Below are 27,750 nucleotides of genomic sequence, written 5' to 3'. Positions count from 1 at the left end.
TTATCTTTGCCACCTTTTATTCCTGTATTTTTTTAATACGCAATTTCTTTCATTACAATGTGCAGTGAACTGTTCCAAATTCTACATGAAGAAAATGAGAAGAAAATTTGTGGTTAGTAGTTAACCAGAGCAGCCACACCCTGGATGGGAGCTGGGCAATGGTTAGACAGGCTACATTTCTGCAGACCTGGATGATGGCAGAAAAGTCATCACTGGGTCCCACGCTTGGCACCCTTAACTTCTCCGGATGCTGAGATGAGGAACTCCCAGCTTCACCAACATGCCTGCTCTCAGTCGTGGATCTGACTGAAACTCACCACAGCTCAGACCAGCTCAGGGACAGATCAGCTGAGTATATTTGACCAAAAGTGATGTGTGAACTTGAGTACAGCCGGTATGCTAACGAGGTGCATAAGGCAGTTACCATGGTCACAGAGCAGCGTGAAGAAACTTAAGAGCTGCGACTGCTCACAGAAGGATCAGTTTGATGTTGGGGCCACAACGGACATGGAAGAAAACGGAAGCCCCATTAGCGGCATCTCCACTGGTATGTCTTGCAGTTAACGTGCAGTCAGAAGAGCCTTTGTATTGGTAATTGGCAGAAGCTGCTTGCTCTTCAGTCCTTCATAGGCAGAGAACCTGCACAGACGCAGCTAAATCAGAGAGGGCAGAAACTTCATTACACCAAGAACTCTTCAAAGCTGATTTTTTTCAGAAGGAAACAAAACTTGCCTTAGGAATCAAACTGGTAAGAGACTGGCGACACAAATCCGCAGGAAAGAGCAAGCACTCGGACAACGCTGGCTTAGTCCTCAACACAAAACCACTATCCTGGCCACGGAATGTCTTCTGGACTTATCGTGGCTCTTCCATGAGAGCCTCAATCCAGCTGCTTCCATTCATCAGTTTAGTGGTCGCAATTACATACTCAGTGCCTCCATCTTCCAACTGGGAGAGAAAGCGCAGGGCAGCGATTTCAGCAAAGGTGACACCCCCGAGGAAAAAGATCAGCGTGACTCTGTTCTCTCCAGGTTGACCTAAAATGTAAACATTTCAGAATTCAAAAGTATCTATTACTGCTGCTTCTTGAAATTTTTTTTTCATTTAAAAGTGTATAAATGCATTGGAGAGATGATGGCTCAGCAGTTAAGATTGTGTACTGTTCCTGCAGAGGAAGTTTAATTTCCCAGCACCCACATCAGAGAGCTCACAACTGTCTGTAACTCCAGCTTCAAGAGATGCCTCTGACCTCTCCAGGCACACACACACACATACACACACACACACACACACACACTAATCATAAATATATTTAAACATGGAGAAGGAGAAGTATGAAAAAGTCAAGTGCATCTTGGTATAGCTGGTTCATCTGAGGCTCTGGAATGCTGATTTTGACCTTACACCCCGAGTCCTGGGGGGTCTCAGTGCAGACTGAAATATGCTATTCACAAGGGCACAGCACAGCTCTGGGCTGCCAATGTGCATTAGCAACTGACTTTACAAATGTTTTTACAAAGCAACCGCATAACACGAGCCCCATCAACAGCACACTGACTGTGGATGGGAGATAAACTCACGCTTCTTCTGCAGCCCTGTGGGCAATGGCTGGCGTTCTTCAAAGTGAGGCCCCGGGAGAATGCGGAGAACCTCCTCAATGCTCCGCCAACCTGGCCGGGAAAGGAGCTGAGCGAGTCGCACACTGAGTGGTGCATAACCACTGTACACGTAGGAAATGTCTGTGGGGTTCTGTCAACAGTTAAAGAAAAAAATAAGGAGACTGAGAGTCACCCACAGTTTTTTGGTACCTGAAGTTATTTGATTAGGAAACAGAAACTTAAAATACCCCTTGCCTGTGTCTTGCTCCAATCTACCTTTTTTTTCCTTTGGTTTTTCAAGACAGGGTTTCTCTGCGGCTTTGGAGCCTGTCCTGGAACTAGCTCTGTAGACCAGGCTGGTCTCGAACTCACAGAGATCCGCCTGCCTCTGCCTCCCGAGTGCTGGGATTAAAGGTGTGCGCCACCATCGCCCGGCCTCCAATCCACCTTGTAGGGGCTCTGTGTTTAGTACCCAGGGCTTTACCTTTCTTTCTTTCTTTCTTTCTTTCTTTCTTTCTTTCTTTCTTTCTTTCTTTCTTCCTTCCTTCCTTCCTTTCTTTCTTTCGTTTATTTATTTACAGGGTTTCTCTGTAGCTTTGGAGCCTGCCCTGGAACTAGCTCTTACAGACCAGGCTGGCCTCAAACTCACAGAGATCTGCCTGCCTCTGCCTCCCGAGTGCTGGGATTAAAGGCATGCACCACCACTGCCCGGCTTACATTTTTCTTTTTTTAAAGTTTGTTTTGACTTATGTGTACAGCAGGTATCTGTTTGTGAGTTGTAGATAGAAGCATACAGACCCCTGCAGAATCCAGAAGGTGCTGGAGTCACATGATGTTGGTACTTGGAACCATACCTACAGCCTGGCTTCACTTTAATCATTTCTTGTTTAAGACAGGATCTCACTATGTAGGCCAGGTCAGTCTCAAAGTTAGGATCCTCTTGGCCTCAACTCTGGAGTGCTGGGATTACAGGTGTGCACTTGGGAGACTGAGACTGGAGGATCAAGGTGTTCAAGGTCACTTGCTAGTAGGGAGTTAGAGGCTGACCTGGACTACACTGGGTCAGTCACATATACACAATGTACACAGGCACGCACACATGTGCACACACAGAAATGGTGTATAACTCAATACTAGGAAGCAGGTTTAGCATGTGTGAGGCCTGGGTTTAATTTCCAGGACCAACCAACAAACAAACAAACAAAACCCTAAGTAGTATTAAAAAGAACCAGAATGGAATGGGGCACCAGGAAGGTTCTTAGATCTAGCCCTTGTTAGGCAGTAGATGTTCGAGGGGAAGAAGGTCAGACAGTGGTGAACTAGCACACTATGTGGACAATACAAGCTTGGCAGCATCGCACTGAGTGATGACTATAAAACCAAGAGGATCTCTGCAGACACGAGCACAGAATATGTGTGGAGTGCTGCCAGATGCGCAGACACCCCCTGGAAGGACTAAAACCTGGCCACCAGGGTGGCCTCTGTGAAGAACGTTATCTGTGGCAGGAGCTGCTTCCCTTCCCAGTGCACAGTGACTAGCTTACATGTAAGGATGTTTCTGTGAACTATTCCTAACATCCCCTGCACCTCTTCCAGGGCCCTGTGCCCAGAAGCCTGTAGGTGTTGTGCCAACACTCCCATGACTTCTGACTTCTGTTTGTGCCATGGCACAATTGGAGAGCAGACAGCAGCCTGTGGCCTGGCTTGTTTTGCCCTGCCCCCTGAACTGTGACACACATGGAGGTCAGAAGCCGTCAGCCACACAGTTCTCTCTGGTTCCTGTGACAGGTTTCACGCCTCAGCTGGTGTGATGGACGCTAACTGCAGGATGGGCCTCTGAGCATGACTGATTACATTAGGCACCATCGCGGGAAGGGCTCCTTGATTAATGAGTGTGAAGAGTCATGGAGCACTGGCAAACACAGGGGCACACATCCTCTCTGTCCCGATGGACGTGCTGTGCCTGGCTCCCTCAAGCTCCTGCTGCTGGGAGTCCCCAGCTATGATGGTCTGTAGCCTGCAACTGTGAACAGGTCCACACTGTTCACATCTTTATTAACCTCAAGCTATTCAGTCTGACAGCATTCTGTCTCTGCTGAGACTAGGATGGATGCTGCACACATATGCACTGTTTTCCTGAAGCATGAGGAAATGATCAGAAAAGAATAAAGAGCTCAAAGAGTACGGGCACTTGCTGCCAAGCCTGGCAACCTGAGCTCAAGCCCCAGAACTGACGCGGTGGAAGGAAAGAACCAACCCCTTCAAGTTGTACACACACTAAACAGATCAATGTGAAGAGACACTCAGGAAGTGGAGCTGATGTACAGATCACGGTGTGCACGCTGTCACCGTGAACTACAAGAATCAAGCACAGGAACACATCTTACTTGCTCATTGACATCATCCATCCAGAGCCGTAATGTTTTCCGAATCGTTGGGTAATTGTTTCTGCCCCCTGTCTGAGCTTTTAGCAGGCCAGCTTTCTCCAGGTTGTTCAAGGTCAGTATGTGCTCGTAGCCGTAGGTCTGAAGGAGAAGGCATTTGGCAGTGATGTTAAGTCAGGAAAAGGGCTTCTGCAGATTTCCAAAGAGGAGCACTCTAACAAATCAATGTGGTTTGTACCCCAGGGCTTGTGAGCAAGGTCAGGACTGAGTGGAGAGAGTGCAGGTGACAGGGCAGAGGGTGCTGTGACTGGGACTCTTAGATGCTTGCCCACCAATATTAGCCCTGCTCCCTGTTTCAGGAATGATTTAAGGTTTTTACTTTAAAGTCAGAGTTCATGACCCAAGCTGAGCATTAAAGAAAGTGTATTTCCATTCAGTATATATTAGCTCTCAAAGGCTTATCTGCACACTGAGAAGAACAAAAATAGTTCATAATAAAATTTTACATGTAGAATTTTTTTTTTAAAAAAAAAGAACAGTAGCCGCTGACCCTGTGGAATGTCCCCTGAGACACTTTACAAACATCATGTCAGCTACCCATAGATTGCTGTACCAGCCATGCTAACTAACCTTGGAGCACATACCAATTAGAAACCTGTGTATATACACAGCCTGTGTGCAAAGAAGTGGAAGGAGGAGGAACCTCTGGGGAGAGACAGGAATTGGAACAGGGCTGGGGACAGTTGGCTTGCTCCATGCACTTCTGCAATACTGGAATCTCATGAGAATTTGTCATTTGTGTAACAAAAGAAAGAGGAAAACAAAATCCACAAAAACTAACAATATACTGGGCGCGGACTGGTAATAACAAATAACCACCTGCCTGAGACATTCAAATGGGAAAATTGGTTTTTCCAACAGGGTCTCACTATATAGCCCTGGATGGCCTGGAGCTCACAGAGTTCCATCTGCCTCTGCTCCCAAGTGCGTGTGTGGCATGCTGCCAGGCTATAGAAAAAAACATCTTGTAATAGCAGTGGGCTTCCCCATTACTATAAAGTCTAACAAGCTAAGCCTGTTTAGGAACAATCAGAAATTTGTCCTGTACATTGGCCCACAGACATACACACACATGCAAATCAATCAAAGAATGCAATAAGACTTTCCACAGGGGTTAGCAAGATGCTGTCAAGTATGACGTCCTGAGTTCCATCCTCGGGTCCATATGGTGGAAGGAAAGAGCTCAGCACCAAAAGTTATCTTCTGTCCTCTACATGCGTATCATGACACATAAGCATGCATATACACATGTGCAAACACACATAAACATGCTAAATAATTAAATTAATAAGCATAATTTTAAAATTTAGATTAAAAAGATAGTGGTGATAGAAGTTAAAGACAGGCTGCTGAGAAGGTCCGGAGGGTGAAGCACCTGCCACGCTATGTGCTGCGCCCCATGGAGGTGGAAGGAGAACACACTCTGAAGTTGTCCTGCCCCCTTGTGCACCATGACATGTACACTGTAACAACAGGTTCTAAAACAAAACAAACTCGTGTTCACACTACACTAAAACAGCAGCTTTTATTAAAAGAGCTCTATTATTAAAAGACGCGCTCCTTCTCAGCATATAAAACCTCTCTAGTTTACTACCTGGAGAATTTCCCTTTTGTAGAAGTCCAGAACCTTCTGCTTGAGCCCACTGTTGCACACAGACTGGAGGCACACCAGTCTCAACACCTTGATGAGTGGATGCTTCTGGGCAATACAGTCCTCGATGTAGTTGTTGACCTAGAAATGAAATATAAACAGACTCATAGCCCACGGACTTAAAACAATTTGATATCTCCTATATTCCCCTAAGACAGTGGCTCTCAATCTGTAGTCAAGACCCCTTTGGGAGCCGGGTGGTGGTGGCGCACACCTTTAATCCCAGCACTTGGGCGACAGAGGCAGGCGGATCTCTGTGAGTTCGAGACCAGCCTGGTCTACAAGAGCTAGTTCCAGGACAGGCTCCAGAGCTACAGAGAAACCCTGTCTCGAAAAACTAAAAAAAAAAAAAAAAGACCCCTTTGGGGGTCATAGTTACAGGGGTCACCTAAGGCCCCTGCATGCCAGATATTTACATCACGATTCATAACAATAGAAAATTACAGTTATGAAGTAGCAATGAAATAATGTTATGGCAACATAAGAAAATCACAAACCCACTGACAGCTGCAACTGCTAGCATCAGCGGGAGGCAGAGGAAGTGAGTCAACTTTTGCCTTTGAGGGAACTGTTAAATACAGTCACTGTTGGTGTTAATGAGAAACCTTCACTGTAAACAAACAAAAAGGAAACAATGTTATGGTTGGGGGTCACCACAACATGAGGAGCAGTATTAAAGGGCAGCTGCCTTAGGAAGGGTGAGAACCAATGCTCTAGGCAAAGAAAGGCAGCTGGAGAGAGGAAGGCTGTTTCCTGACTTCCTCACCCCTGCTGAAGGTGTCTCCCTCATCTCTGTGCCCCAACCTGATGCTTCTACACACACACACCAGTGTGAGATGGTGAGGACAACACTGGGCAATCAAGTGCCTGCTCGGACACATCTACCTCATAAACAACTTAGTGGCTGCTGAATATTTGGGGTTTATGTGGCTTGGTCTACCTAAAAAAAAAAAACAAAAACAGAACAAATATCAACAATTTACCGAGCATGAAGTGATAGGAGTACTTTTTAAAAAATAGGAACCTTTGCAAATTGAACAATTAATATTTTTAATGGTGATGAATATTTTTAAAAGTAACCTGTGTTGGTTGATGTTTTGAGATAAGGTCTCCTGTAACCCAGGTTGGCCTCAAACTTGCTATGTAGCCAAAGCTGGCCTTAAATGCTTCCATCTCTCAAGAGCTAGGATTACAAGTGTGGGTCACCATGACCAGCTGGTGTGTGTGTGTGTCTGTGTGCGTATACAATGTTGTTGTTGCTAGTTGCTTTAGGAATATTGGGTCTGATCCCAAGATTTCTAGACATGCTAGACAGGTACTGTCCTATCAATAACCTACACCCCCACCCCAAAAAGCAAATATCTTTTTTTATTACACACACACGGGGTGGGGGGGAGAAAGAGCACAAGAGGAACCAGAACAATGGCTGAGGGACAGGTAGAGTGGCGCTCACTCACCTTCAGTCTGAGCACTGAAGAGGCGGCAGAGGCAAGAGGATCTCTGAGTTCAAGGCTAGCTTGAGCTACATATCAAGTTCTAGGCCAGTCAGGGCTCCAGGTGAGTTTTAGTCTCAAACAATAACAACATAGACAACACCGCAATGGACCGCTGATTCTGGCTCTAACCGTAGGTGACTGGCTTTCACTCTGGTGAAGAGCAGGCTCCCACATACCTTGTCAGTGTCCACCCCAGACATGAACTCCTGCTCCACTGTTAACTTATCGAAGAAGTCTTCAGAAGCTAAAATGTAATCGGCAAAGTTTTGACTTAGAAATTCAGCAGTGTCATCTGGCTCGAGTGCTATGCTTCTATTCATAAGCAGAATTAGCAAATGCAGCACATAAAACCAAAAAGGTAGAGACTGGGAGCACCAGTTACACTTGCACACTGCTCCTTCGAGGTCCTTTGCTTCGGGTGCAGAGGTCAGGACCAGGCAGGGGTCTCAGTGTCAGTGAACACTCACTTCCCCAGAGCACAGCCTCCTGCCAACTGATTCCTACTTTTGTCACCAGCAGATAAAGGATTAATTTCCCAACACTGAACTTAGATTCAAAGCATATTTCTTAACATTTCATAATGAACACATGCTATTCAGTAACAAATTCCTCAGCTTCTCCATCTGAGTCAGATGGGCTTGCATTAGAACTTAAAACCTTAATATCTCATGAGGCTCTCTGTGACAATTCTCTGGGAAGTTTGTTTTACTTTTTGAGACGTGGTTTCTCTGTGTAGCCCTAGTGTCCTGGAACTCACTCAAGGTCAGGACCAATCTGACCTTGAACTCAGAGATCTGCCTGTCTCTGCCTCCTGACAGCTGGGATTAAAGACACAAGTCTCTGGTTTAGTTTGTTTTTGAGGCAAGGTTTAGTGTAGCCCAGGCTGGTCCTGAACTCAGTATAAACTGAAATGGGCCTGCACTTCAGATCTCCTGCCTTCAGTACCCCCCCACCCACCCATGCTGGCACTGCAGCACATACCACCAGGCCTCTACTGTAGTGAGCACACTGACTGAGCTACATTCCCAGGCCCTTTTCTTTCTTGTCTGAGAGTCTCACGGTGTAGCTCAAGATGTCCTTGACTTTATGGCCTTCCTGCCCCAGCCTTCCAAGTACTAGGATTATAGGTGCTCTGCACAGTTCTTAAGAGGACCAAAGCAAGAGTCTTAGCAAAACCCCAAACACCATACCACCCTAATTAAATAACCTTCACAGAGGAAAACATCATGGGGGAAGTGCTGACTGCTTCACGTCATACCGGGGCCATCCTCTAGACGAGTGCCTTTTTCTCATCCGTATTCCAGGTATTTGACCTCACGATTAATACTTCAGCTGAGTTAATCACAAATGGAACTTTTATTTAAAAGACTTGTGTGTACCCGAGTGTGTCTGTGCATGAGCGCAGTGCCCTCAGAGGTCAGTGGGGTCTCCTGGGTGGAGTTATAGATAGCTGTGAGCTACCTGCAATGGTGCTGGGTCCTGCACTAGGGTCCACAGCAAGGGCAGCAAACGCTTGTAACCATTGAGCTATATATCAGCCTGAACAAGCGTTCCTATTAATGTTACACGCTTAGTCAGATAAAGTGTCCCCAGTTTGTCACCCCATCTCAGAGAGGTGCAGGCAAGAGGGTCATCAGGAGTTCATGTCAGACCTGGCTGTGCATCAAGTTTAAGGCCAACCAGGGCTGCATGAGACCCTACCTAAGAAAGTCATACACTTCCTTCTCCTGTGACTCAAGCATGATGCTCAAATGGAACTGGCTGTGGGTGGCTCAGTGGTCAAGCATGCTTCACATTAACAAGCCCCAGTTTGATCCCAGGCACTACAATAATAAAACAAATGCATAAAGCACGGCTAGTCTTTCCAAGGAAGGACCAAGGTGCCGACGACCAGGGTGCTGGACAATGTATCCACAGCCAGTCCCAGGTAGGAAGAGCTACAACAAAGGGTACTCACTGGTGACATCTTTGATTAACTCGGCAATTGAGGTGTGGTTGGCAAGAGATCCCCTGGCGGCCTGCATGTGGGGCAGCTGGGAAACAAACTGCTTAATCTCCCCCACCGTCTTGGCATTGTGCCTCTCCTGCAAGGGAACAGAACAAGCAGCTGCACCATGAGGCGGCAGGAGAACATCCAGAGGATGCGTTAGCGATACCATCATGAAAGGGAAATACAAATCAGGTTAAACCCAGCTCCAAAGCCATAGGAAGGTAAGTACAGTGACATGGTGCTACTCCATCAAAGGACCCCAGGGTGGTCCTTCCAGTTGTCCTTTCCTCCCCAAACACACACACACACACACACACACACACACACACACACACACAAACTCTAAGTGCCTCACACAGTAGAAAGAGTCCAAAGTCAGGCATGCCAGAGCTGACTTAAAACCCCAACACTTGGGAAGACAAAAGGATCAGAAGTTCAAGATCATCCTCAGCCATGAGACAGTGTCAAAAATCAAAAACAAACAGTCAAAAATCTTCTGTGTAATATAAACAAATGCCATCTGGCATTGGATCTCAACAGTGAATGCAGCCCATGAACAAAGTGAACTCGATTATTGACAAGAACGTTTTAATAACATCATCCAAAACTATCTTCAGGAACATGGAGTTAATCTACAGAGAGAATCCCTAAGAAAGGTAACGCCCAAAACCAGAAACACAACGACAAAGGCAAAAGGCACTTTTCAGAAACTCTCCCAGTTTCTGTCTGCAGAGTCTAAACAGTCATTGTGTAAATCTAGCGAATCCCACACTTCCAAACCAGAGCAAGAACAAGCTGGCTAAAGACAAGAGGAGGCAGGAAGGTGGTAACGAGGCGCCTGGGGATTCTGCTCTCATTATCACTGATCACACGTGTGGGCTCCCCTGCCGGATGCTGGCCAGACCTCCCGTGTTCTCCTTGAGCAGCACCCCAGGTCTGTCTAGTACAGCTGGCATCCTCTAGGAGGAGGAAAGGGTGTAACAGAAGATCTCGGGAAGTTGTTTATGAAAACAACACCCACGCTCTCACACCCCCTAAAAAGAGGAACCCTGAACACAGTGCTGCTGATACAGGCCTGAGAAAAAGGTTTTTTTTTTTTTTTTTTAAATATTTATTTATTCTGTATACAATATTCTGTCTGCATGTATGCCTTCAGGCCATAAGAGGGCACCAGACCTCATTTCAGATGGTTGTGAGCCACCATGTGGTTGCTGGGAATTGAACTCAGGACCTTTGGAAGAGCAGGCAAAGCTCTTACCCACTGAGCCATCTCTCCAGCCCCCTGAGAAAAAGTTTTAAAGCAACAAAAGCCTAGGCTGGTGACACAGCTCAAGGGCACAGCATGTCCACGTGACCTGAGTTTAATCTCTGGTACTAGAAAAGTAAATAAATAGTGTATTTTTTTAAAGAAAGAAAACCTTATGCTCTCTTGAATCTGCAGGTATTAGAATAAGATAGGTGTGCTATAGCCCAGCTTCTTTAAAACAAAACAAAAAAAGGATTTCTTTTATTTTTAATTATGTGTACGTGCATATGTCTATGCATGGGTATGTCCACGTGAGTCCAAGGGAATTGAACTCAGGTCCTCTGCAAGAGCAGCATTCTACACTGCTGAGCCATCTCTCCAGCCCCAGCCCAGCTCCTAAACTATGGGACACGGTTCGTACAAGACTGTGTAAATGAACATGAGGGTCACAAAAAGTTTCTGAACACGCGTTGTCCAAAAACTAACTGAAACACATTTCTGTTTTTGGGTTTTTTGTTTGTTTGTTTGTTTGTTTTTCAAGACAGGGTTTCTCTGTGGTTTTGGAGCCTGTCCTGGAACTAGCTCTTGTAGACCAGGCTGGTCTCGAACTCACAGAGATCCGCCTGCCTCTGCCTCCCAAGTGCTGGGATTAAAGGCGTGTGCCACCACTGCCCAGCTGAAACACATTTCTGTAAGTGCTCAAGAAGGCATTGGCCCTGAACATACAACATGGTGCCCTTGCAGGTGTGCGTCCTCCAGCACAGAGGGAGCCCTTGCAGGTGTGTATCCTCACACCAGTCCAGGCCACACATGCTGCCTAGACACCACGGCTCAAACTCAATGCTACTTCATGCTATAAACTGCAGTGTTCTCACTAGATGAAAGATTTTTGCTCTTATAGAAACATAATGGCTTAGTGGGGGTGGGGGGTGGGAGGGCAGCAGTGGCTCACACGTTTAATCCCAGCTCTTGGGAGGCAGAGGCAGGTGGATCTCTGTGAGTTTGAGGCCAGCCTGGTCTACAAGAGCTAGTTCCAGGACAGGCTCCAAAAGTACAGAGAAACCTTGCTTCGAAAAACCAAAAAAGAAACATAACAGCTTAATGACAGAAAACCTACTATTTTCCTGCAGGAGTTCCAGGCCAGAGTTACACAAAGAAATCCTACCTTAAAACAAACAAACAACCCCCAAAAAGCAAAAACAGCAAAAATCAAAGTGAATGCCTCCTGAGAAACATTACTTGAGGGTGGGCTGACCTCTGGCTTCCATATGCACACATAGCACACATGCAAACATACACACATGCACACGTGTACATACACAAACACACACACACACACACATACACTATGGGGAGAACTTCTGATTTCCAATGATTTCTTTTCTTCCTTCCTCCCCCACCTTTTTTTTCTTTTCTTTCCCTTCCTTCCTTCTTTCCTTCCTTCCTTCCTTCCTTTTCGGAGAGACCCATCTGCCTTTGCTTATCAAGCTATCAAGTGCTGAGATAAAATGGAGTGTGCTCATGTCCAGTTCCTGTTATTCCTGAAATGGCCCTAAACACACCCCTGCTAGTCTTCACTGTATATTATACAGGAAGAGTCAGTATCAGCACTCATAATTATAAAATCAAAGTATCAATCCACTCTTTAAAAACCACTGAAGATGCCCCATGTCACAAGTATCAAATATCAGCTAAGATTCAATTCTTTACATAAAAGTCAGCAAGCAGGGCACCTCCCTCGCATGCAGATTTGCTTTTGTCTTTAATAGCTGGTAAATTTTTCTTTTTTCTTTTTTTTTTGGTTTTTCGAGACAGGGTTTCTCTGTGGTTTTTTGGAGCCTGTCCTGGAACTACCTCTTGTAGACCAGGCTGGTCTCGAACTCACAGAGATCCGCCTGCCTCTGCCTTCCGAGTGCTGGGATTAAAGGCGTGCGCCACCATCGCCCGGCAAGAGCTGGTAAAATTATGAGCACATCAAGGAATTATTTTTAAATAAATTTTCTTATGCTTTGTTAGTTTAGTGTATACCTGACTCACAGACCTAAACATCTCGGGTAAATAGAAGTCTGAGCTGCAAATGCTCCCGCCGTGACCAGGACTGTTGTCCCCCCAGCACCCCCAGAGGGCAGGGTGTCAGCCAAGGCTCGCCTCACCTCAAAGGCAGCAGAGATGATCTTCGCCTTCTTGCTGAGCACAGACCCCACAGCGTTGAAGTTCTTGTCTCGGATCTCAGCATAAAGCTCCTCTGCAGAGTTCAGCTGAAGCTTCTTCGCTTCCGTGGGAAGGTCCTTCCCGCCACTGCCGCCCTGCTTCTTGGGTGTGAATTTCTCTGGAGGTAACTTCACATAACCTGAAGTTGGAGGGAACAACACACTTGAGTGGTTAGGGAAGATCCAAGAGTCAAAAGCCTAGGCCCAAAATGCCACCAGCAACTCACTGCAGAAGAGCAGATGGTTTGTCAGTCACACCTGAGTTAGAAGATAAGGGCTCCCTGCTCTGCTTACACTCTCTGTGGCCCAGCTGCTTCAACATCCATACCATGGCTCTAATTGTAATTCTGGACAGCTATAGAAACCATTGCAACAATGTTGAGTTCGTCAAAAGAAATCTCACCAGCATGGGCATGCCCCAGGTGAATGCTAGCACTCGGAAGGCAAGGGCAGGAAGACTGTGGTGAGGCCAGCCTGCACCACAGATCCATAAAACAGCAGCAGCAAACAAGACAGAAAATTCCAGAGTGTTCACAGGAAATAACAAAAGGTGGTGAGAATTTTAAAAATTCATTATTTTTATGTGTATATATGTTTTGACTGCATATATATTTTTGTTTTGTTTTTTTTTAATTAATTAATTTATTATTTATACAGCATTCCTTCCATGTATGTCTGAAGGCCAGAAGAGGGCACCAGACCCCACTACAGATGGTTGTGAGCCACCATATGGTTGCTAGGAATTGAACTCAGGACCTTTGGAAGAACAGTCAGTGCTTTTAACCTCTGAGCCATCTCTCCAGCTCCGAATGCATATATATTTGTATGCCATGTGCATGTGGTACCCAAGGAGACAAGAAGGGGACACTATTCACCATTACACCAGATCAGAAGTGGAGTTTAAGGCCAGCAAGATGCTCAGTGATGACCTGAGCTTAGTCCCTGTGGCTCTGGTGGTGGAAGAGAGAACGGATGGTACAGTGCTCCTGCCCCTCACGTATGGAACTGAGGAGTCTGCAGAACTTGATTCCCTTTTCACTCTAAAATGAATTCTGCAAAGACAGATTCTAAGAACCGAATGCCATTGCTGTGGTTTGGGCCACAGGAGGGGCTGTGTGTCCTTTGCTCTGTTTCTCCCTAATTAGCATTTCAGTTATGAAAAACCGAGTTCCTACTCTTTCTCTTCTTGGACAGTCCCTACCTGCCTCGCACCTTTACACAGCCATCCTGGGCCCACTCAGAGGCCACCCCTGCCCAGACCCTTCCTTGTCCTAAACTCCAGGCTCTCCTTTTGCCGTCTTCTGGGTATGCTCTGCGAAGGCTCGCCCCTTCTTCTGATTCCCACCTATGATCCAGCATCTTGGAATGAACACTTCTGTCAATTAAGAATGAGGGTAAGATACCATTTTGGGGAACAAGTTAAAAAATACAAGCCATATGACCATATCATTAAGGACCTGCATCTCTTAGTCTTTTATGGCAATGCCTCTTCATCTCTATCTTTAGCTGTCCACATCCTGCCCCCTTGGCAGCAAGCCTGTTCTCATGATAGGAAGTACAGAACACAAAATTTACCACTTTGGCCACTTTACAGTTAACAATTCACAGGGATTCTGTGCAGAGGTTTATGACCACAGCAGCTGGTTCTAGACTTTCTCACCCCAAAGGAACAAGCAGTTTTACAACCTGCCTCCCAGTCTCTGGACTTTACAACTTTATCCACAGCTCCAGAATGTCAACAGAGGCCAGGCTGAGACAGACAGCAGCCTGGGTGTATGTGTGTGTCGTGTGTGTCTATCCACTCATGGTAAGGGGCACAGCAGACCTTGTCTAAAGGAGCCATTTCCCCTGGACATTGGCTGCCAGGTGGAAATGAGGTCTAGGGACTGCTAAAACATAGATGTTTTTTAAGACATGGCATGAATCAAGACTATTAATAATTCCTCACATTTGAAACGCTAACAGAAATATGTTGGCCCAAACCAACCAAACTACACATGCTGTGACCTCTGGCCTAATCATTCGTTAAGCTCAAACTCCAGCTGATTTTCCAAGACTTCCACCTCGTGCCCCCGACCTCTGAGCAGTTGCTGAGGATCTCACCATCTGTGCACGTCAACTCAAGACAAGTTGGCTGCCCCCAAACAGCGGCATTTACAGTCTGTCCTCTTTTGAACCTCCACCTAAACCTTACTCTTCTTTGCAAACCCAGAGCTCTCCTGATCTTCACCACCCACATGGGCTAGCTTCAGCTAATGTGAAGCAGGCAAGCCTGAGTAAGGACATCTGGTCAGCCCAGGAGTCAACAGAGTACTCAAATGTCTAACCTCAGGCTCACAAGATGAGTCAGCACCTTTTTTTTCCAGCTGTGCTCTGACTTCTATGCCAAGGACTTTCTCAATAACCTTACTAAGGCTGGGGTGGTGTCAGTGTCTACAGACTAAGGCTGGGGTGGTGTCAGTGTCTGTCTACAGACTAAGGCTGGGGTGGTGTCAGTGTCTGTCTACAGACTAAGGCTGGGGTGGTGACAGTGTCTATAACCTAAACTCCCAGCACTCAGGAGATTAACCAAGACGCCCAGAGCTCAAGGCCAGTCTGGGCTACAGAGAGAGACTTTCTCACAAGAGTATAAAAATCAGGGGCCAGTGAAAGGGCTTAGTGAGTAAAGGTGCTTGACCCAAATTCCATCCCCAGCATCCACATGGTGGAAGAAGAGACCAGCTCCTGAAAGTAGTCCTCTGACTTCCATAGATGCACAGTAGATACACAAGTACACGTGTGTGCACATACATACAATAAATAATAAATGTGGAAAAAATTTAAATAAGGTAGGATCAAAATATATACATACATGAAACTGTCAAATAACATATTAATAACGTTTTTTAAAGCATTTATTTTTTTCCTTAATTTATTTTTATTTCATGTGCAGTGGTGTTTTGCCTGCATGTATGTCTACGTGAGAGTGTCAAAAGCCCTGGAACTGGAGCTACAGACAGGTGTGAGTTGCCATGTGAGTGCTGGGAATTGAACTCTTGTCATTTGGAAGAGCAGCCAGTGCTCTTAACTACTGGCCATCTATCTCTCCAGTCCCAAAAAATACTTCTAAAAGTTAAATAAGGTGGGTGTTTTGATCTTTAATTCCCAAGATCTTTAATCTCAGTTCTTGGGAAGCAGAGGCAGAGACAGGGGCAGGCAGAGGCAGGGGCAGAGGCGGGCAGAGGCAGAAGCAGGCAAAGGCAGAGGCAGGGGCAGGGGCAGGGGCAGGCAGAGGCAGAGGCAGGCAGAGGCAGAAAGAGATAGAAGCAGGCACAGGTAGAGGCAAGAGGAGGCAGGCAGAGGCAGGGAGAGGCAGGCAGGGGCAGGAAGAGGTAGAAGCAGGCATAGGTAGAGGCAGGAAGAGGCAGGCAGAGGCAGAGGCAGGGAGAGGCAAAGGCAGGGAGAGGCAAAGGCAGGAAGATGCAGAGGCAGGGAGAGGCAGGCAGGGGCAGAGGCAGGGAGAGGCAGGCAGGGGCAGAGTCAGGGGCAGGAAGAGGTAGAAGCAGGCATAGGTAGAGGCAGGGAGAGGCAGGCAGAGGCAGGGAGGAGTAAGCAGAGGCAGGCAGAGGCAGGAAGTGTCAGTCTCCTATCAGCTACTTTCCTGTCCTGTGTGTTCTTATTTGGCCATTTGGTTTGAGCACAGTTTATAGTGGGAATAAATAGGACGCACACTTTCTCATGGTCTTCATTTGTTACTTTCGGGGCTCTGCAATATTGTAGAATGTTCTCAACTACCTAGAATACCTAGAAAATAAATGGCAACACAAAGCTTCACCCCACCCTCCTTCATGTTTCCTGGAATGATGATTCCTCAAGTGACATTCTTGGGATTTCTGCAATCCAAGAACTAATAGCATTTTTTGTTTTGTTTTAAGACAGGGTTTCTCCTGGAACTTGCTGGGAAGACCAGGCTGACCTCAAACTCAGAGATTCATCTGCTTCTGCTTCCCGAGTGCTGGACCAAAAGATGTGCACCACCACCCAGCTCAGGAATAGATAGCTTTATATGCTGCCAACTTGTTTTTAAAAAATTGTATTAGTCCCTACTTTTAAAGCATCATTAGAAAATGGATATTTAGTTAGGTGTGGTAATTTATACCTTAGTGCAATCACAACACTAGGGAGACACAGGCTAGCCTGGACTACATAGTAAACTCCATGTTAGTTTGAGCTACACTCTGTTTCAAAACACAAGGGGTGGGGAGAGAAAGGAGGATGGAACCTTTAGACCCTTGCATTTAAGCAATGCTTAAGATGAACATAGAGCAGCGGCCTCCACACGGGGACTCCACCCTGTTAGGGACCAGTGAAAGCTGACATCACTTCACTCACTGTTCTGAATGCCGTAAACCTCATCAATGAGTCCTTCGTATGTGAGCTGGGTGGCGAGCGGTGTTAAGAGATCCACGTTGCGATCAAGCAGCAGGAGGTTATCAAACACAGGGAACACTGAGTTTTGGCTTCCCGTAAACTCCCTCTTCATCCTGACCATCATATTGGCCACTTGCTGGAAACAAAACATGGAATCAACTGGAGCCTCCTGGGAACTAGCCGAGTTTAAGATTCTGCCACAAATAGAAAAATAATCAAAAGAAGGGAAAAAAGGAGGAAAGCTGCAAGGGTCACTGATAACGAAATAAACAGCTATCAAGAAGCACCTGCGGTTAACCACCATGCCAAGTGGGAGCCAAGAGTGGCCCCTGGGCCCTAGCCAGACACAGTATCAGACCCGGTAGTTACATTCTACAGTGTCTGCAGATGGTGAAGTACACAGCAGCTGTTCCCGAGAGAAACACAGGTACCTGTGAGCCTCTGGCCATAGCTTTGAAAATTTTTAGAAAGATTTAGTTATTTTTAGGGCAGAAGAGATGGCTCAGTGGTTAAGAGCACTTACTGGTCTTGCAGAGAACATGGGTTCAGTTCCCAGCCCCCACCTCTGGGGGCTCATAGCCATTTGTAAATCTAGTTACTAAGAATTCATCCAGACAACTCCTGGCCTCCAGGGGTACCTGCACCCAAGTAGTGCATATAAACCAACAAGATGCACACAAATCCTGCCCCATATAAACTACACTTAAAGAAGATTTCGGGTTTTTATTGATATGTATATGTGTGTCTGGGCGTGGCTTTGTACATATGAGTGCAGAGCCCACATTGATCATAAGAGGGCATCGGATCCTCTGAATCTGGAAGTACAGGTGTCTGGGTCTGAGAACTGAATTTGATCTTCTGTAAGGCAGGAAGCACTCGATCACAGAGCCATCTTTTCCAGTCCCCAGTCACAGATTTTTGTCAAAAGATCAATACTAAACCTTGTGTTGTGTAGTTGTGTTTGGTCACCTGATCATTCATACAGGACAGAAGGCCAAGAGCTCTGTGACTCTGGCCCAGATGGAACTTCTCCAATGTGTGACATTCACTGTAAGTCACACTACACACCTTACACCATGCTTATAATACATTTAAACAGCAAAGCCACCTAAGTGGCCTGAGAAAGAGACACTTGTCAACTTTGGTCACCTCTGCTAACATGTCCAGTGGGTGAGTACTGACAGGGACGAGACCAAGTCCTCAACATGGAATGCGTGAGTGCCGATGACTGACTGTGTCTCTGGGGACTCCCTCATTGACCACTATTCTGTATGAAACCAGAAAGCAGAGGTTTCTCACCCGAGCACATTCTCCTTTCCCGAAGATGTGGGGGATGGTTCCATACAGGGCCTGCAGGGTCATCAGCCCTTTGGCTGCATGGTACAGGCTTGTCTGGTCACCCTCCAGGTAGCATTCCTGTTGAGACAAAGGCCAGTTACTGAGGGCCATTCATTTACAAGTCAAAATGTTGGCTGGGGCTAGTAGTTCAGAAGGATGAGCCAGGGGACAGGAGTCCTGGGTCACCCCAGGCTACGTGAGACCACATTTGAGATAAGCAAAGGACAAAAATGAAAAAACCCAAAATGGTTCTCTTTTGTAGTACAGCTTGGTAGCACACACCTTTAATCCCAGGAAGAGAGGCAAGTCGATCCCTGAGTTCAAGGCCAGTCTGGTCTACAGAGCTTCCAAGCTACCCAAGGATACACAGTGAGATCTTGTCCCAAAAAACACAAAACAAAAATAAAAAATGGCACCTTTTGTCCCAAAGCCCCCACTGCTACTACCTCAGGGTCTCTTCAGTATTCAAAGCCAGAAGCAGGAGGACAGTAAGAACCGGGGCTGAGGAAGGGATGGTGGGGTTCTGACCCAGAGCGGGGCTGTCCCAACAAAGACCTCCCAGAAGTCCAGAAGTCTGCTTCACTCTGAGCACCTTGTTTGTAATCCTTCTAAGCTGATGTTTGTAACCTTTCCCCAAGACAACAGCCAGGACAAGAGCACCATGAGATGCAGGCTTCGGAGCACCAAATACTCCACTCGGGAGGTAGAGGCAGGCGGATCTCTGGGAGTTCGAGGCCTGCCTGGTCTACAAGAGCTAGTTCCAGGACAGGCACCAAAGCTACAGAGAAACCCTGTCTCGAAAAACCAAAAAAAATAAAATAAAAAGTTGTATACTGGACTGGAGAGATGGCTCGGAGGTTAAGAGCACTGACTGCTCTTCTATAGGTCGTGAGTTCAATTCCCAGCAACTACATGGTGGCTCACAACCATCCGTAATGAGATCTGGTGCCCTCTTCTGGTTCATGCAAGCAGAATACTGTATACATAATAAATAAATAAGTCTCAGAAAAAAAGTTTTATTACTATAAAGACTCTCCTTTTACAATGCTATCTTAAAAAAAAAAGATTTCCAAACTAATAACAGGATTTTGTTGCTTTTTTTTTCTTTTTTGGTTTTTGAAAACAAAGTTTTTCTATGTAGTCCTGGCTGTCCTGGCACTTGCTGGGTAGACTAGGCTAACCTCAAACTCAGAGATTCATCTGCCTCTGCCTCCCAAGTGCTGGACCTAAACATGTGCACCAAACCTGGCACTGCAGATTTTTTTCTTATTTTGGTAGTTCTGGGAACCAAACCTAAGGCCTCAAGCACATTGCTCCACTTCTGAGCTACTTTCTCAGTAACAACAGACTGAATGACGGTCACACTGGCTACCCACTGGAAACAACACTGTGCGCCAGGACAGCCAGTGACGCAGTGCTATGCGTTAGCAGCCCACTCCTTGCATAGGGAACCCCACGTGGCATTTCGAGCTACAGGGACATTTTAGGATGAATGCTACTACACATTAATATTTAAAAGCTCATATTCTGGGCGCCAAACTTACTCACCCACACAACAGAAGCCCTGTAGTCTCTTACTAGGCTGTCTTTAGTTAGGAAAATGAAGGTGCTAACGCTATGTGCCGGCACTGAACATTCAGTGGGGTGAGCACCGTCTCAGGTTTTATACACTGCACAATAAAGCCAGAAGCACACAAAGATCTGCCATCTCTCGATGTCTCTCCAGGAGCTAGGAAACACCAGGCTACGCTGAACTATTTAGGATCATGTAAGCTCCATCAGAACTGGGGGTGGCATTACCTTCAGTCATAACTCTCTGCCGTAAGACTGGGGTACACACAGGCAAAATCTTGTATGTGCTATGAGTGGGGATGTAGAAAGCCTGTCTGAAAGAGAACTTAAAAGAATTCTCAAAACCCAAACAAAAGAGTGAGAGGTGAGCTTGGTGTGGCTTCTGCAAAGAGGTCTGACACTCAGGGGAAAATGGCCCCCTCAACACTCTGTGTCCTTTCTAACTAAAAAAAAAAAGTACTATGTGACATATGTTTACAGATTCTTGGGGGCAGGGCAGGGTTGAGACAGAGTCTCACTATGTAGTCCTGGCAGTCAGGCAGATCTCTGTGAGTGGGAGGTCAGCCTGGTCTACAGAGTGAGTTCCAGAACAGCCAGGGCTACACAGAGAAACCCTGTCTCAGAAAACAATAAATAAATAATTAAAAAATAAATATAAATAAATAAATCCTGAAAAACAAAAAGTGGAAGCCAGCCAGGTATGGTTATATACATCTGCAATTCCAGTACTTGAGAAGTGGAAGAAGGATCAGGAACTCAAGGCCAGTCTGGGCTACATGAGACCTTGTCCTAAAATAGCAAAACAGATATGGGACAAATATATTATATCCATGAATGAACATTAAACAAAATATCAAAAACAAACAGAAAGAACATTGGGAACCAGCAGGTCCATATTCAGAGCACTTAGAAGGCTGAGTAGGAGGATGGCGGGTAAAGCCATCACAGACCACAGAGCAAGGCAACCCTTTAAAAACTGGGGTGAAGTTGGGGGGAGCTGTCTGGAGACAAAGCTCAGTGGCTAAGAGCTCTTGTTGTTCAAGCCGACCTTAAATCCTCACATACATGTGAAAATGACCAAGCAGGCACCTGTGTAACCCCAGAGCTGTGGGCGCAGGTGGGAGGATGTGTGAACCTACTGGCGGCCAGTCTCAGCTTCAGGTCAGGGAGAGACCCTGTCTCGGGGAACAGGATGGAGAGGAACAGTGCTGATGTCCTCTTCTGCACACACACGTGCCATATACACGGGAAAAGGAAGAGAAGGAGAAGTAGGCAGAAAAAAAATGAGCAGGAAATTTGCCAAAGCGAACATATTGGACATTCGTACACATGGGAGATGGGCCTCACCACGTTATAATCCCAACAAAATGAAAGTCTAGAGGCCAGTCGTGGTGGTGCTCAACTTTAATCCCAGCTCTCGGGAGGCAGAGGCAGATGGGTCTCTGTGAGTTCCTGGTCAGCCTGGCCTATATTGTGAGTTCTAGGCTAGCCAGGGCCACACAGTGAGACCCTGCCTTTAAAACACGAGTTTGATGTTAGGAAAATGTCAGCCTTACTTTGAATGCGCCCTCTGATTCCATGGATAAGAGGTCTCCATCAAATGGAATGAGATCTAAACTGTATTCCTCTCGATGGATAAAGGATCCCAAAACACCCAGGTCCTTCAACCGTTGCTCACACAGCAAGCTCCGGCGTGGCACAAACAGAATGTGGAAATCCCTGGTAGGGCCACGTCTGTCTTCACTGCAAAGGAAGTAAAATTTATTAGCTTGTGTGCTGCTTAGAGTCAAAGGTTTTTCTTATTTCATCCTCACTGCCTGGCAGGCACTAAACAAACATTGCTTAAGTAAACACTGAAAGACAGACTCTCAAGGGACTGGAGAGATGACGGCCCAGAGGTTAAGAGCACTTGCTACTCTTCCAGAGGACACCAGTTTGGTTCCCAGCATCAACATGGCAACTCACAAGTATCTACAATTCCAGTTCCAAAGTATCTAGCGCCCTCTTCTGGCCTCCACAAGCATCAGGCACTTGCACGGTGCACACATATACAGTCAGGTAAATGCAAATACATAGAATAAGCAAATCTTAAAAAACACCAGACTCGGGGCTGGAGAGATGGCTCAGCCATTAAGAGCACTGACTGCTCTTCCAGAGGTCCTGAGTTCAATTCCCAGCAACCACATGGTGGCTCACAGCCATCTATAATGAGATCTGGCGCCCCCTTCTGGCCCGCAGGCACACATGGAAGGAATGTTGTACACATAATAAATAAATAAATAAATAAATAAATAAATAAATAAATAAATAAATAAATAAATAAATACACCAGACTCTCTCTCATACCCAAACTTTTAATCAAACTTTGATTCCAGCACCAAAATGTCTGTAACTCCAGTTCCAGGGGATCCAATACCCTTTTCTAGTCTAGACACACACACAGAGAGAAAGAGACAGAGACAAAGACAAAGAGACAGGCAGAGAGAACTAAAAAACCCAGATCTCACAACAGATCTCCTTGTTTGTGGACTTCCAAAATTGGCCCATATGCAGCTACGGTTTTCAGGGTTGCATCAATCAACTGTACCAGAGTGCAGCCTGTGCGGAGAGCTTCCTCTACAGATTGGATCCAACAGTAAACTTTAACCAGTTCTTACTCATTTTGCTTATGAAATTCTAACACTTTACATTTTGGCATTTTGAAAAAGAGAATGACCATTAGAAGTTTTGGTTGCTGTGTTTTTCAAGGCAGGGTTTGCTCTGCTGATACAGGTTTGAACTTTCCTGAGAGGGAAGTTACTTCCCTCCAGCTCCTCAGAGCTCTCTCACAACTTCCTGCCTCTCCCCTAATAACCTGCCACATCTGCTCCTACTCTCCCAAAAGATGGCCTTCCGACACTCTGGCAAGAGGTGCTACAAGGCACAGGTGCTCAGAGCATTAAAGTCACTATAAAAACAACTTCTGGGCAGGAAAAGTTCAGCAGGGGAAAGCGCCGACCACCAAACCTGATGAGTCCAATCCCTGGGACCTCCACGGGGAAGAGAAGCCATTCCCACCAGCTGTCTTCTGACCTCCACACAAGCACCATAGCACACACCCATCTCCAAAATAAGGAAGTAAGTGTAAAAAACCCCTTTAAAGCCCAACTCCCTTTGAAATGCAAAGCTCTGATGTACCTGAGCACATTCTCAGCAATTATATCCATCAATTCTAGCCTGGGTCTGACCAAAAAGATGATATTCTTGACATCAGCTGCTGGCAATCGATTTCCTTTAAGTGTGAACATTTTTTCCACTTCATGTTCCTAGGAAAGCAAACACAAAAGGTTAGTAAAAACTTTATAAATAATTCATAATTACTTATAAATAATTCAATCACATAAAGGACCAAGCTTCAAGACAAAGCCATTATTTCTGCATGGCAGTCTAACTACCGGCACAGCAAACCATCAAAGGCACCAGGTCAGGGCCACACACAACAGTGCTGTGTGCAAAATGCTTTTTGTTCCTGTTCCTTCCCCATGGTGCCAGACATCAATTCCTGGGCCTTGTGCATGCCAGGAAGTACACGACCACTGAAGAGCACCCTCGGCAAAGAACGCTAGCCATGTCTTAATAGCAGGGTTTGCACAGATTAAACAGCTTTGTCAGTGATTATTCAGGAAGAGATGTAAAAATCCCATTACCAATACGAAGTTCACTTCATTAGTAACTCTTGAAGAGATCCCATGGGTCACGTTACCTTGAGAAGCGAGTACTGGGCAATCAGTCCAAAGGGTCCGGTCAGGTACTCATCCCACACAATGGCCTGCAAGAGAGGAGAGATGCTCCCTTCTGCCACAGTCTCAGGAATCCCGACAACAGTGGCGGAAAATGGCAGTCATACACAGTAGGAATACATTTTTTTAAGGTTTCTTTTTCCCTGCACCCCACTCCCATTTTGATTTATTTTAATTATGTGCAGTTGTGCGTGTCTGTCTGTGGGAATGCGCCTGTGTGGGCAGAAGGGTGAGATCTGGAGTTACAGGTGGTTACCAGCTAGCCCTGCAGATGCTGGGAACTGAACCAGCTCCTCGGTCCTAAAATTTGGAGTTGAGATTTTTACACATTCATAGATAGGATCACATTCGTAGCCCAAAGGTCGAAATAAAACTTTCATGGCAGGTGTAACGCCAAGGCCCAGTAATCCCTGCTTCCTCCGGGAGTGACACTTTAGTAAAACGGATACATTTTACTATCCGCAGTCATGATCCTAGTGTCCTGAAAATCCATTATATCTGTCGGATCTCAGCCTCGCCTGCGGTCGGATCTGGGTTCCTGCTGCCTTGACTCAATAGCAGCAAGCAATCATCTTACTTGGGACCCCATTTTTTTTCCAAAACTGGTTCTGTAGGCGCCTCGGTTTTATTTTTTTCTTCAGATTAGCACTGACAGTTCCCTAGAGAATGATTCATAAATCTCAGAATAGAGAAAAAATAATGCTTAAAAGAAAATCTCACAGCTAGGCAAAGAAGGCTCATTCTGTAATGCCAGAACTTGGTCGGCTGAGGCAAGAGAATGAGGAGCTGGAGGCTAACCTGGGTTACACAACCAGGAACAATCTATGCCGGCAGGAATTGACTCAAAAAATAAAACAGAGCCGTGCACATGCACACGCCTTTAATTCCAGCACCCACAGGCAGAGGCAGGTGGATTTCGGTGAGTTCGGGGCCAGCCAGGGCTACAGTGAGACTCCGCCTCAAATTAACAATGAGGAAAAAAGGGAAAGAAATTCTATCAAGCCCGGCTTCCTTGTAAAGCGGTACTTTAATAAGCAAGATGATCCGTGTTTTTTGTTTGTTTGTTTGTTTTTCGAGACAGGGTTTCTCTGTGGTTTTGGAGCCTGTCCTGGAACTAGCTCTTGTAGACCAGGCTGGTCTCGAACTCACAGAGATCCTCCTGCCTCTGCCTCCCAAGTGCTGCCACCACTGCCCGGCGATCCGTGTTAAAGGCCAACTTTTCAAAGTTTCAAGTAACTCCATCCTCTCCCACAAAGTGAGTGGAGAGAGCTGTGGGCGTGGGTGCTTCCAGACTGGAAGGGAACTCGGGGCTGTCACGGAGCAGCGGCCTGGTCGCCGCCCAGGCCTCGCAGCGCCGCGCCGGACCGGCAGGGTGGCGCCGAGCCTCGGCCCTCACCTTGCTCCCGGCGCACTTGTCCAGAAACTCGCGCAGCTCGCGACGCACCGCCTCGCGCAGCACGTTCAGGTTCACCCGCCCGTACGACAGGTGCGCGGCCATCTTGCCTGGCCACCGGCGTTTCCCAGGCACTGTCGCCGTCACGTGACGGGCCGTCCACGTGACCTGACTCGCTGACGTACGTTTACGGCGGAAGGAGAATTCCTTCGCTACGCTCTCGAAGGTCCTGGAGTGCGCGCGAGCGACTGCCGGTGCCTCGGTCTAGGAATAGCGGGCACTGAGAAGTGCGGGGATGTTCTTTATGTTTTAAAATTTATTTTATTTATTTAATTGCTTTTGTGTGTGTCTCTCCAGACAGGGTTTCTGTGTGCAGCTTTGGAGCCAGTCCTGGAACTCGCTCTGTAGACCAGGCTGGCCTCGAACTCACAGAGGTCCGCCTGTCTCTGCCTCCCGAGTGCTGGAATTAAAGGCCTGAGTCACCACGCAGGTAAAAAGTGCGTTTTAAGAATTAGATTTTATGAGGCTGGAGAGATGGCTCAGAGGTTAAGAGCACTGACTGCTCTTCCGGAGGACCTGAGTTTGATTCCCAGCAACCACATGGTGGCTCACAACCATCATGTAATTAGATCTGGTGCCCTCTTCGGCAGAACAAAAAAAAAAAAAAAAAAGAATTAGATGTTATTTGCCTTTGCGTTTACAATACTGTTGTAAAATGGCGGTTGAAGCTAGACTACAAAGTGTATTACCACACCCAGTCTAGTGTTAAAAGTGGCGTAATCTCAGAACAAACAGATCTCTCTGAGTTTGAGACCAGCCTGGTCTACAGAGCTAGTTCCAGGACAGGCTCCAAAGCCACAGAGAAACCTTGTCTCGGGGGGAAAAAAAAATTAAAGAAATGGCTTAGCAGTCAAGAGAACTTGCTGTTCTTCCAGGGAACCAGATTTGAGTTTCCAACACCCTCATGGCAGCTCATAGCTTTGTGTAACCCCAGTTCCAGGTCCTCTTATGCCTTCTTCTGACCTCCATGGACTAATGCACGCGCGTGTGCACACGCATGCGGGCACACACACACACACATAATTTTTAGAGTAACTTAAAGTGTATGAGTGTTTTGTCAAATGCAGCAATGACAGCTCTCCAGCCCCCCACAATCGCCCGTCACCTCAAGTTAATACTAAATTGAGAATTTCTGTTGTAGGACATTATTTACTTTAAGATGATGTTTTTGAAACTACTGTGTTGGGAGGTAGTCATACAGCAGATATTCAAAATCATACACTCAGTAGCTAGTTCTGTAGCTAGCCTAGCAATTTTGAGAGTTTGTAAAAGTGTGGATTACTAATCAGAAGACAGAGTGGCACGTGCCTATAATCTCATCACTTGGGAGCCAGGAGAATCAGAAGTTCAAGGCCAACCTGGGCTACTTAGCAAGACCCCATGTTAAATTAAGAAATAAAAGCTAGACATGTGACTCATTGCTGGACAACTTGCCTAGCATGACTGGGGACTGATTTCTCTCCGCACTAAGAAGAAAACCCCAACAGCGTCAAGAAGCTGTATCCCAGGCCAACCAAGGTGTGTGTTGTCCCTCATGCTGGGCGGCCTGAATCCAGGCGCCTTGTGGTTATACAAACTGGCCCTGTATATGGGGGGTGTGTGTGTGTGTGTGTGTGTGTGTGTGTGTGTGTGTGTGGTGTGGACTCCCCTTGTCTGGGGCTGTCTATTGCTTGTCTATTACGTTACCTTGCATCTCTAAAACCACTCCAGTTGTTAATCCATTTACTCCTCCACCCATTGTCTTGTTTCTGTTCCTTTCCAGCCACTTTGTACCCATTTTCAGTAAATTTTGCATTTATTTTGAAAAAAAGAGTTAGCCAGACAGTACTGCAGATAATATAGTTTCTGTGTGTTTATTGTGGGAGCGGGCAGACAGAAACCCCCACCGACAGGGAAACACGTGTCTCTCATGTTCTGGTGCGAGCAGAGTAGTCTGATGGTGTTTCATGAAGCCACTTGGAAGCCCAGTATTCTTCCAAGAGGTCGTGTGATCAGTCTTCTAGGACACTCTCCCTCTGTTGGGTTGGAGCCATTTTCAATCTTTGTGCCTCCCACCCCCACCTTGAGACAGGGTCTCATCATATAGGCCAGGCTGGCCTTGAACTTGTGGCAATCTACTGACCTTAGTCAGGATAGCATGTTATTGAGGTTAATGTTGGGGTGCCAGCACCTGTAAACCTCTCAGGATTTAGGACCATTATTGAAGGCGAAAACTGACAAAAAGGTCTGAGGGTAAATAAATTAATTCTTGTAAGTCTTTTTTTTATCATATCCCATTCTTTCTATGCCCTCTCCAGTGCTTTCTTGTTGGCTTCCTCTCGGTGTTCCTCTTCAGTGTTCCCCGCAGTCCCACAAGGTTTCCAGTTTATATACCCACACAGACAGCCATTCCATAGGCGGTAACAATGGTACCAAGCATGCATTTCTTAGGGCTAACAAGATGGATGCAGACTGACAAAGTAGGCGCCTTATGTCTCAAAAGGGGCATGGCTGTGAAGTTCCCCTGTAGATACCGGGAGGATTAGGATGCTGCTCAACTCCCCCCCCCCCCCCCCCCCCCCCC

The 27,750-nt window shown here is 46.4% G+C and overlaps 1 protein-coding gene across 1 annotated transcript; it reads right to left on the bottom strand.

The window, feature by feature from the left end:
* Vps33a (VPS33A core subunit of CORVET and HOPS complexes) lies at positions 1–25,275 on the bottom strand. Its single transcript, XM_050146537.1, has 13 exons — positions 25,131–25,275; positions 23,698–23,763; positions 23,133–23,260; positions 21,512–21,698; positions 18,345–18,461; positions 17,007–17,181; positions 12,579–12,775; positions 9,147–9,273; positions 7,366–7,433; positions 5,637–5,774; positions 3,986–4,123; positions 1,581–1,749; positions 1–1,037 (listed from the first exon to the last, which is right to left on the bottom strand). Exons 1-13 carry the CDS (start codon positions 25,230–25,232, stop codon positions 856–858), a joined length of 1,794 nt encoding a protein of 597 aa, XP_050002494.1. The 5' UTR covers positions 25,233–25,275; the 3' UTR covers positions 1–855.
* Positions 25,276–27,750: the final 2,475 nt, after the last annotated feature.

Source organism: Alexandromys fortis, unplaced genomic scaffold (assembly GCF_014885135.2).
Source record: "Alexandromys fortis isolate MF-2015 unplaced genomic scaffold, M_Fortis_MF-2015_v1.1 scaffold_56, whole genome shotgun sequence".
NCBI lineage: Eukaryota > Metazoa > Chordata > Mammalia > Rodentia > Cricetidae > Alexandromys > Alexandromys fortis.
Note: the sequence above shows the minus strand (reverse complement) of the source record. Positions and strands in the feature narration are given on the sequence as shown.

Excerpts from the sequence above, each read along its gene's own strand:
- Vps33a (XM_050146537.1), bottom strand. The coding sequence starts at position 25,232 with ATGGCCGCGCACCTGTCGTACGGGCGGGTGAACCTGAACGTGCTGCGC. Across the intron at positions 23,764-25,130 it reads ACAAGTGCGCCGGGAGCAAG|GCCATTGTGTGGGATGAGTA; the intron begins GTGAGGGCCGAG and ends CCTCTCTTGCAG. Across the intron at positions 1,750-3,985 it reads TGGATGATGTCAATGAGCAA|AACCCCACAGACATTTCCTA; the intron begins GTAAGATGTGTT and ends AACTGTTGACAG.